The sequence below is a fragment of the Juglans regia genome, chromosome 13, assembly GCF_001411555.2.
Source record: "Juglans regia cultivar Chandler chromosome 13, Walnut 2.0, whole genome shotgun sequence".
Lineage (NCBI taxonomy): Eukaryota > Viridiplantae > Streptophyta > Magnoliopsida > Fagales > Juglandaceae > Juglans > Juglans regia.
In genome coordinates this window covers 7,011,857-7,021,734 of record NC_049913.1, presented here as the reverse complement: position 1 = coordinate 7,021,734, position 9,878 = coordinate 7,011,857, and the positions used below count along the sequence as shown (strand labels likewise).

Below are 9,878 nucleotides of genomic sequence, written 5' to 3'. Positions count from 1 at the left end.
GATACACACCCACCGAAACTGTCATAAGTTTACTACCTGTTGGGTTTTTATTTGTTGGGTGTAAAAGAAAAACACACACCCGACCGATTTTAAGGTTCTCTCTTATTTATTTATTTTATAACCTCAAAGCAATTTATATTGAGATTTGAGATTTTTTAGATGTGCAATTTCCTCTTTGTTTTTGAAAGCTCATTTGTATTTTTAGTTTTTTGAAAAAATAACTTCTAAAATTTAAATTTTACAAATCAAATTATATGATATGGAATATGAATAATGTACGGACCTTCAAATAACAATACTCATACGTAAAATGTAGGATTAGAATTCAATACAATCAAAGTCACTCAATGTCTACCCTTTTATTACGAAAACTTCTTACAACATAATTTAAAACAATCAATTGATTGCATTACTCCAACAATAATCATAACTTTAAAAAAGTTCAACTGTTAACATCGTGTTATGTACACTTTTGAGTCAGGTTCCAGCAATTTAGGTCTTAGTTTTCAGACTTGCACACTTAAAAAAATAGAGAAGGGGGGGTTTGGTGGAGATTGGAGAGTCTCCAATGCTTAAATTAGTATATATTTTTAGTAGTTTGTACATGAGCTTCCTGAAATTTAAGAGAGTTCTTCGTACCTGGAGGTTGGAGATCGGCTTTTATATAAGGGTTTTGGGTGGGGACACCTCGTACCTTGTCTTATGGGGCTCACATCGCCTCGACTATTGTTTGGTCAGAATCCTTAAATGTGTTGTGGTTCTTGGGATTGTGCCATTAATGCGACGTAGAGTTCAGGGAGCAGCGCCATTAATACGGTTGGCTTCTTGACCGAACTTCTGCCTGAGAGTGGTTATTACCAAGTCTTTCCATACCTGCTATTAGGAGATTGAGGGTCCTCCGCATCTCTCGTCCACCTGCGTGTACAGGTTCTCGATGGCTAGGCGTTACTAGGATGTGTTAAGGTAGTGAATTCCATTTGTCCCCATCGTTCGTCTTTCTTACACGAGGGTTGCTTCTCGGGTTGATTTTGCTTATGGGACGAACTCCTTGCAGAGACCCAATGGCTTCTCTTATAGGAGGATCGTTTTGCTGAGTTGGACTTTCTCGAACCTTCCCTTTTTTCTTGAGGTCCCTCATGGACTCGTTATTTGGGTCTATAGAAAGAGGGGGAGGGATTATCCCCTTATACTAACTAAGATCTCGTTTGTTTTCGTAAATGATATGAGATAAGTTGAGATGAAAATTAAAAATTGAATAAAATATTTTTATAATATTTTTTTTGTTTTTAAATTTAAAAAAATTGAATTGTTTATATTATTTTGTATTGAAATTTTAAAAAATTATAATAATTAAATGAGATGAGATAAGTTAAAAAATTTTATAAAAATAAACGATGTTTTAGTTAGTAAGAAAAAAATTACAAGAAGGTTTCATATTTCACACTGAACTTGTCCCAATATAAGCAGCCACGTGTCAGTCCACCGTGCCAGATCATCTGAATCACGTGCCGCGTCCGTGTCAAGTTTCGGATGCCCATATTTACCAATCTTTTTGGGGGTTTCTGTTCTGAACTTTCGAACGAAACTGTTTCTTCCTCCCCTCTCTCTCTAGCAAACTTCAACGAAGCTCTGTAATTGTTTCTTTTGCCCATCTCTCTTTTGAATTAAAAGTGATTTCTTTGGTGATTTTCTCTTTATACTGTGTGGTTTGTGAATTCTCTGTATAATTGTCGGCAAATGTAGGAAAAAGCAATGAACTACAGTTTTTCAGTTTTCAGGATTTTCATTCTCAATGGACGATGATACACTTTCATTTACTTTTTTGTACATAACACATCCAATAGATTGATACTGATTCTTATCCTTTTTTTTTTGTAAGAAAGAAAACTAGAAATTGGTCTGAATTGGCTCCGATTATTTTCTATGCTCGTGTTTTTCAGTCTCTCTCAAATCGATTGCATGCTTATATCAAAGCAGTTTTGAATTGTATAATTTTTATTTTATAAAAACAGCCAATATCTATGAGCTTATTTTGTGCGAACTTCGGTCTTTTGAATTTGTTGTCCGTGGTTAGTTTTTTTTTAAAACCAGAGTTTGAAGAGCGGAAAGTGTTTCTGAGAATGTTTTCTGAGTGCTTCTTCTCTTCTCTCCCTATCTTGTTAGGGCTCGAGTCTTTGTATACTTTCATGTATACAGTGGTCTTCTCCCGTTTTGCGCTTCTGAATTAGTTTTTGACAATGGCATCCCAAGTTTTTTATAAGTCGAAAGTGGTTTTGAATACTGATAAATGTGGGTTTCAATGACAAAAATGAAAAGTGGGGTCGCAATGGATGCATGTAGAAAAGATACATTATTTTCTTTAAACCTGTGCGTTCCGACTCTTGGAATATGCTTATCATTCGTGGTGCATGTTGATAGGTCTTGTGTTTGCTTTGGCTCAGTCGATATGTCACCTCATGCAAGTCGATAAGTCAATATAGTTCCATTATGCTGGCTATATCTGAAAATATAGGCCAGTTAGAAGTCATTATAGCTGATGAAGACTGTTTATCTGTTGGGCTACGTAGCGCCTACATGGGCAAGTCTAGTTGCCGGCTCCTTTGTACTTGTCACTCTAGTCCTTTCAATATACCTTCTATTCGAGCATCTGTCTGCATACAAGAATCCTGAGGTTCTCCTCTACAAGTGTTGGAATTCTTTCTTGTATTATCTGCCATATGTATGTTTATAACTTGGTTGAATTTTTGCCTTGGTTTCATTTGTCCGTTTTCCCAGGAGCAAAAATTTTTGATTGGAGTTATCCTAATGGTACCATGTTATGCAATAGAATCGGTGAGTTCTCTACACAAAGCCATATGGCATCTTATAATGAATTTCTGGGTAGAAGTTATATTTCTTAATAAATGTTCCTTCTGCGAATAGTGAACATTGATATGTCTTTCTTCAAGTTCTGGAATTTAGAACTCCAGTGCCTTCCTCAAACTTGTTTTTATAAAAGATGCCCTCTTTCTGTCCCTCATTAAAGCTTTAATGATTTGTGAAATTTACGATGTTGCCTGTTGGTACTAGTTATTTATGTTTTGGCACACTTGGAATTTCATTTGAACATGGTATGTGCTGAGCATTTATATGATGTTCCCTTGCCTTTATTTGCTTGTATATTTTGTCACCTTTTATAACTTGGGTTTTTATTTACAGCTTGTATCGTTGGTGAACCCATCGATTAGTGTTGATTGTGAGATACTACGGGATTGCTATGAGTCCTTTGCTATGTATTGCTTTGGGAGATACCTTGTTGCATGCTTGGGTATGTCTCTCTAACACTTTGATGAAGAATTTATATATTTTTTTTAATCATTAATTTGGTGAATGTTGGTTAATTCTAGATTCTAGATTCCTTAGTGCCATGCTTTGGTGTTTTTTCTTGCTGACAGGTCCAGATCTTAGTTTCTATCTTCAGATTCTTGGTCATTATTTAGATCTTTTTTTCTTTTTTCTTTTCTCCTTTTAAGGTGGGGAAGAGAGGACAATTCAGTTTATGGAAAGAGAGGGACGTGCAAGTTCTAAGACGCCACTGTTAGAACACAGTTCTGAAAAAGGAACTGTAAAGCATCCTTTTCCAATGAACTATTTCTTGAAGCCTTGGAGACTAGGCCAATGGTTTTACCAAATTATCAAAATCGGAATTGTTCAGTATGTATGTTTTGCTGTCTCTCAGATGTTTATTGTTTGCTGATAGTTGTTGTTCTTCTGTCTCTGTCATTTAAACAAAATCAAATTATTTTTTCCCTGACAGATGATGATAAAGTCTCTAAGTGCTATCTTAGCTGTGATCCTTGAAGCATTCAGTGTATATTGTGAAGGAGAATTCAAATGGGGATGTGGGTAAGATATTCTTGAATCATTGTTGCTGAATGTATTAGTTCCTAATCATTTCTCACATTGTAGTAACAGTTCATGGTTAATTGGTTTTTACGTTTTGCCAATGATAATTCCTTTCTTGCTAATTATGAATCTATCCCTTTTACCTATTGTACTTAGTTGGACTAGAAAAAAATGTTCACTTAGTTTTGAAAATCCGTCATATATTAATTTTCTTGCCTTTATGGTTAATCACATGAATTCTTATTGTTTTGTTACAAGTTTTTTCTCTGGAATCTCGTTTTAGATGTCAGCTTAGATGGACTCAGTATATGAGCATAAGTTTTGGGTTTTTTGTTTTTATCAGTTTTGGTGTTTGGGGTGGGTGAGTGGTAGCTAAGCAGCCTTTCACCATCAGTGGATAGTGTGTACTCTTTTGCCGGATGAATTTGTGGGTTTAGTGGGTGCTTGTAATTCTATCATCTCTGTATTCTGGGTTCTTTCAATTTTGGGCTTTCTTATGAAATTTCTTGTTTGATCAAGAGCAGCAGACTTGTCCCAATATGAGATAGATGGTTTGTATTTAGAGATGATTAACCTTGGTTGTTTCAGTACTGTTATAAACATTTGATAAATATTGTCTGTTAGACCTACTATTATGGTTTACATAGAGTTGGAAAAGTAACCAAGTTTAACAACCAGGTGGTGGTAGCAGAGGGTGCCTTGTTATCTTGAATGAACTTTTCATGTAGTAAAGTAATTGAGAGCCATGTTGGCCATTTAATCAGAGGCCGTTGCACGACATAAATTCAATGTTCTGCTTTTTTATGCTGCTAAAAGTGCGATAGGATTGACTTATGTTATGACTTCAGAGAATGTTTTGCTCGTAAAAAAATATGTATATGATGGTGTGTGATCTTTATGTTCTGCTTTATTAGTTTTCATTTACCCTCTTGTTAATATTCCTTGATAATTCTTGTCTCTCTCTTGAATTGGAAATCTTAATTTGTAGTTGGAGACAAGGAATCTCAAGTTATATCTAATGGTCATAGTTTCTGTGTTGTTGCAGGTACCCTTATATTGCAGTGGTTCTAAATTTCAGTCAGTCGTGGGCTTTGTACTGTCTTGTTCAGTTTTATACTGCTACGAAGGATGAATTGGCGCACATAAAGCCATTGGCTAAGTTTCTGACATTTAAATCAATTGTATTCTTAACTTGGTGGCAAGGTGTGGCAATTGCTATTCTCTATGCCCTTGGTTTGTTCAAAAGTCCTATAGCTCAAGCTTTACAGTTTAAGTCAACTGTTCAAGATTTCATCATTTGTATAGAGGTAGATGGTGTCTTCCACGGGCTTCTTTGTTTCTTTGGCAAGTGATTTTAGTTATCGTAGCAGACTAGCAGTAGGTCTGGTTTAACATGTTATACCAGAAATCATTTGTATAGAGGTAGATTGGATTGGTTAGGAATATGTCTTTACAAATGATTCCTATTTCAGACATGTTATATAGACATATTAGCAGAATTTTGAAGTTTAACATGTCTATATATTCATCCAGCGCAGATGGGCATTGCTTCCATTGTTCACTTATATGTATTTCCTGCAAAACCTTATGCGCTAATGGGAGACCATTTCACCGGAAGTATTTCAGTTCTTGGAGACTATGCATCTGCTGACTGTCCTTTGGATCCTGATGAGGTTAGGGACAGTGAGCGCCCCACTAAACTACGCCTTCCACAGCCAGACATTGAGGTCAGGAGTGGAATGACTATCAGAGAAAGTGTTCGGGATGTTGTTCTTGGTGGTGGGGGACACGTAGGTTTTCTCGAATCTCACTAAATAGTACAATCTTAGCTCTACTGCACTTCTGGATCCAACCATTACAGATGAATAAGAGCTTAAGAACTTAAAATTCTGACAGCATCATTTATGTTTAAGGCATTGGTTGTAAAGATAGCTGTGTCAGTTGAGAAGATGAAGTTTGTGGTTTGGTGGTTTCATTCAGTATAGTGGTTAAGGTGATTTTGTTCATGGTTGTGATGGGGGGCAGCATTCATGAAGGAATGGAACTAGGTGATTTTGAAAAGATAAGGATTGATAGTTATTTGGTGGAAAAAGAAAAACTAATTGGCAGTCACATGAGGAACTTGGGATTGAATCCTGTGTTCACTCGGGCTTGGAAGGGTTTAGGGACAAGGGGAGGGCTACTCCTGTTTTCAGCCAGTCTTTGGACCAATAACACTAAGCAAAAGCTAATTGGTTTCTGTGTTTGTATATGGCAGACACTAACAAACGTTGGGGAAGATGGATCATAATTATTAGTTACCCTGATTTTCTCTCCCTTAGTAGCCTTTTCAAGTTAAACTTTTTTTGCATGCTTGCACTGTTGCACATGCTGGATAAATTGTGTGTGTGTGTGTTATTTCCCTGCTTATTTTCACTGCTGAATCTGTTGTTTGTCTCTGACACAGATTGTGAATGACCTGAAGTTCACAGTAACCCAAGCAGTGGAGCCTGTGGAGAAGGGGATCACAAAGTTTGGTGAGAAGTTACATAAGATCTCTCAAAACATCAAGAGGCATGACAAGGATAGAAGAAGAACAAAAGATGACAGTTGCATTGCCACCTCATCACCTGCACGGAAGGTTATTCGGGGGATAGATGACCCCTTATTATACGGGAGCATGAGTGATAGTGGGTTCTCAAGAGCAAAGAAGCACCGCCGAAAATCAGGATACACTAGTGCTGAAAGTGGGGGAGAGAGCAGCAGCGATCAAAGCTATGGTGGATATCAGATCAGAGGTGGAAGATGGGTTACCAAAGATTAGTTAAGAGGAACAATTGTACCAGCTTGTAAAAAGAAAAGACAAGGATGGCTTGGATATCAACCATAAATCTATCATTGTGTCATTCAGTCATCGAAGTGTGGCTCACAGCCTGGCTACTTGGTACATATACATCGGGGCATGATGTTTTGCTTCGCAAGATGCCGTGGAGATCAGCAATTTGGATCTTTTTAAATCAGATGCCATGTTTTTCAGGCTGGAAGAGTGATTTGTACATTTATGATGTACAATGGGCTTTCAATGTGTTGTATGGAGGTTCTTCACTTGTTAGTTGGATATAGTTTTCGTAGGATAGGGATCTGGCCTCCTGATAAGTGATTTCGTATCACGGGAGTGGTTAGACCAAAATGCAGCTTCTTATCTGTGTTAATTAAAGAAGCAGAAAAAAAAGGTGACCATTTCTACACCATGAGACCAAAACATTGTTATCCTTTTGCATCTTGATTACCCGTTTCAAGTAATGACAGGTCTCAAGTCTTGATTACCCTACCATGTACAGGATCATCATCGGCATTCAACTGGCCCAACCTGGACTCAATTCGATGAGCCTACGAAGTTTATTCCAAAAGGAATGCGAAGACAAAACCAATGTACATTTGTAGATTTGATTGGATCAAAGGATCAACTTGAGTTTTCAATTATTATTATGGAGTGCACACCACTTTATTTTACCATTACTAGTGATAACAGTTGCTATATAATTAGTCATTTTCCAACTTGTTTGACTAAATCAGAGCTGGTTGGGGCCCAAATTGTTGATGATTTCTACTTTTCTAGCCATATATTCTGTATGCTACGGTGAGGATATTCTGAACGTAGCAAAACCCACCAAAATCACTCGAGTAGTACAGTACCAAGGCATGGGTTTTGGTCATTATCCTTAAAAGTTATTTCTAGCATTGAAAGTGCACCCATTACTTGTGTGTTAATTATGAACTTTGTTTTGATTGGATCCAAACTTATCCAAATGTTGTCAGATTGCAAATATAAACAAACATTAGGAGAGAAACAAGTTTGTCGATCAATGGATATATCCAGTAGGCAGCAACAAAACAAAATCCAAGGCCAAGCGCAGTCAAAGAAAAGGCATCCCAAGTGCCGTTTTCCAAGCACATTCAAATCTACACTCCCATAATTTTATTCGGAAAAAGCTAGGGATTCCGCCGAAAGTCGCTGCTTCTTTTTTTTTATTATTATTTTATTATTTTTAGTTAGTGATTAAGAAATTATTATTTAATAATCTTAAGAATTTTTTTCTTTTTTAAAAAATATTAAAAAATGATATGAAAAAATAAAACTTAAAAAAAAAAAAATTAAACTGCCTAGTGGGGAGCCCCCAACGGTGGGTGTAGACCCACCCTATTGGTACATTCCAGGAAGACTTCTGATATCAAGACAAAACTCTGCTGTCAACTTTGTCAGATTCTGAACATGGCAGACCCTCCTCGAAGTCGCTCTCGCTACAGCCATTATGATCATGCATTGGTCTAGATAACTGCGCCACAAATTAAGCGAAACATCTATACCAATGTAAAGGAATCACATAGTTCTTAGCTTCTGCATCAGTAATCACGCCATGCACAAAAAACTAGCCTGGATAACATGGATTCAACGCGCGCGCACATATATATATATATATATACACACACACGAGCAAACCTCCTCCATTCTTCACCAAACACACAGTACGTGGATTCGGCTTTAGAATTTCAAGAATCAGTTCTGCTTCCATTTTCCAGCTCCAGGAGCAATTAAAAGAAGATGATCAGCGCAAAAAAGCTCATACGAATTGCAAGGAAGTGGCGCAAATTATCTTCTATAGGGAGGAAAAGAATTTATTTTCTCAGAAGTGACGATGCTGATGTGAATCCAAGCCCTTGTAATCCATCCACTGTGGCCGAGAGAGGCCATTTTGTTGTCTACACCATTGATGAGAAGCGTTTTGAGATGCCCTTAGCTTATCTCTACACCAACATCTTTCAAGAGCTCTTCAAGATGTCTGAAGAAGAGTTTGGGCTGTCAAGTTCGAGACCTATCACATTGCCGTGCGATTCAGTCTTCATGAGCTACGTTGTCTTACTCATCCAAAAGGGTGCGACCAAAGATTTAGAGAAAGCTTTGATCAATTCCATCAACATCTCTCGCTGCTCGCTGACCCCTGATCGATGTACATGCGAGCAGCTTCTTGTTTGTGGTTTTTGAATATATATATATGTTTACTTCGATAAAAACTCGAAAGTTTAGAGAAATATATGAAATAGGTCTGACAATATTTATTGTTAACTGCCTAAATTTTTCAGACAATATTAAATGGAAAATATTCTAGCCACAAAGTGATTATATAAACAGTTCTTCTATATATAGTCGTTAGATACAACCGGTATGCAGTCGTCTATGTCACGTTAGATTTAAAATGAATTATTCCTCTCTCATCAACTCGGTCTCTCTCATTAGCTCGATTTGTCTCTCTCATCAGCTCCATCAGCTCGGTCTCTCTCTCATCAAGTGTCTCCACGTCAGTTACGTTTACACGCCATTTATACCAGGCGCTTGCAACAAACATTTTTCTTATATAAAAGTAATCTTACAAATTGATATAACTTGATGTGATTTATCAGATTGTAAAGTTATTTTTATTATAAAGTAGTATAAAATAGATTTAACGGATCTGATGAAATCACGTCAATTTGTAAGATTATTTTTGTAAGATTATTTTTGTGTTAAAATGTTTCAAGTACCTTCAATGGCAGAGGAAGATGCAGGTTGGGCCCCAAATTAGCTATACTAGTCGCACATCTACATAATTGTGATTTTTTAACTTATATTTATAACTTAATTGTGATTTTTTTTAATGTGTTTTTATTTGATTACTAATTATAATAAATTAGATATATAGGGGAAAAAAAAGGCAAAGTGCTGTAAAAGAAAGAGGACAAAACATTAACGAAGTGCCATAAAACAGAAGCAATGCTTTTGTCTAAAAAAAGCTATATAAATTACGTAGGACCTTCTATGTCCTTGAACCCGAAGACATCAGACAGCAAACGTGAGAAAGTATCCTCAAATGTTGGCTCCGCGATGCATTGGCAACGAAACATGGATGATAACTCCCATCTTGCCTGTACCTATTCTACATAACTAACCACATGCTTTCCTTCTGAAATCCCAACAT

The 9,878-nt window shown here is 36.7% G+C and overlaps 2 protein-coding genes across 6 annotated transcripts; both read left to right on the top strand.

The window, feature by feature from the left end:
- The first annotated feature begins 1,567 nt into the window (after nt 1–1,567).
- LOC108993412 (protein LAZ1-like) lies at nt 1,568–7,436 on the top strand. Of its 5 annotated transcripts, XR_001996503.2 has the most exons (10): nt 1,583–1,631; nt 2,419–2,671; nt 2,776–2,832; nt 3,199–3,307; nt 3,513–3,697; nt 3,797–3,885; nt 4,931–5,192; nt 5,424–5,675; nt 6,332–7,097; nt 7,206–7,436. XR_001996503.2 is itself a non-coding variant. In XM_018968323.2 (9 exons), the coding sequence occupies exons 2-9, from the start codon at nt 2,537–2,539 to the stop codon at nt 6,686–6,688; spliced, it is 1,446 nt and encodes a 481-aa protein (XP_018823868.1). In that variant the 5' UTR covers nt 1,568–1,631; nt 2,419–2,536; the 3' UTR covers nt 6,689–7,436. The 5 variants fall into 5 exon arrangements, 4 of the variants coding, with proteins under 4 accessions (XP_018823868.1, XP_018823869.1, XP_018823871.1 ...); XM_018968323.2 differs by having other exon boundaries at nt 1,568–1,631; nt 6,332–7,436; XM_018968324.2 differs by having other exon boundaries at nt 4,931–5,088; nt 5,419–5,675; nt 6,332–7,436.
- Nucleotides 7,437–8,467: 1,031 nt separating this feature from the next.
- On the top strand, nt 8,468–8,908 carry LOC108993324 (auxin-responsive protein SAUR66-like). The gene has a single exon (XM_018968207.2). The coding sequence runs from the start codon at nt 8,468–8,470 to the stop codon at nt 8,906–8,908; it is 441 nt and encodes a 146-aa protein (XP_018823752.2).
- The last annotated feature ends 970 nt before the right edge of the window (nt 8,909–9,878 follow it).

Coding starts and splice junctions, on each gene's coding strand:
- LOC108993412 (XM_018968323.2), top strand. CDS start 2,537: ATGAAGACTGTTTATCTGTTGGGCTACGTAGCGCCTACATGGGCAAGT. Junction 3,308..3,512: donor ATACCTTGTTGCATGCTTGG/GTATGTCTCTCT, acceptor TCTCCTTTTAAG/GTGGGGAAGAGAGGACAATT. Junction 5,676..6,331: donor TTCTTGGTGGTGGGGGACAC/GTAGGTTTTCTC, acceptor TCTCTGACACAG/ATTGTGAATGACCTGAAGTT.
- LOC108993324 (XM_018968207.2), top strand. CDS start 8,468: ATGATCAGCGCAAAAAAGCTCATACGAATTGCAAGGAAGTGGCGCAAA.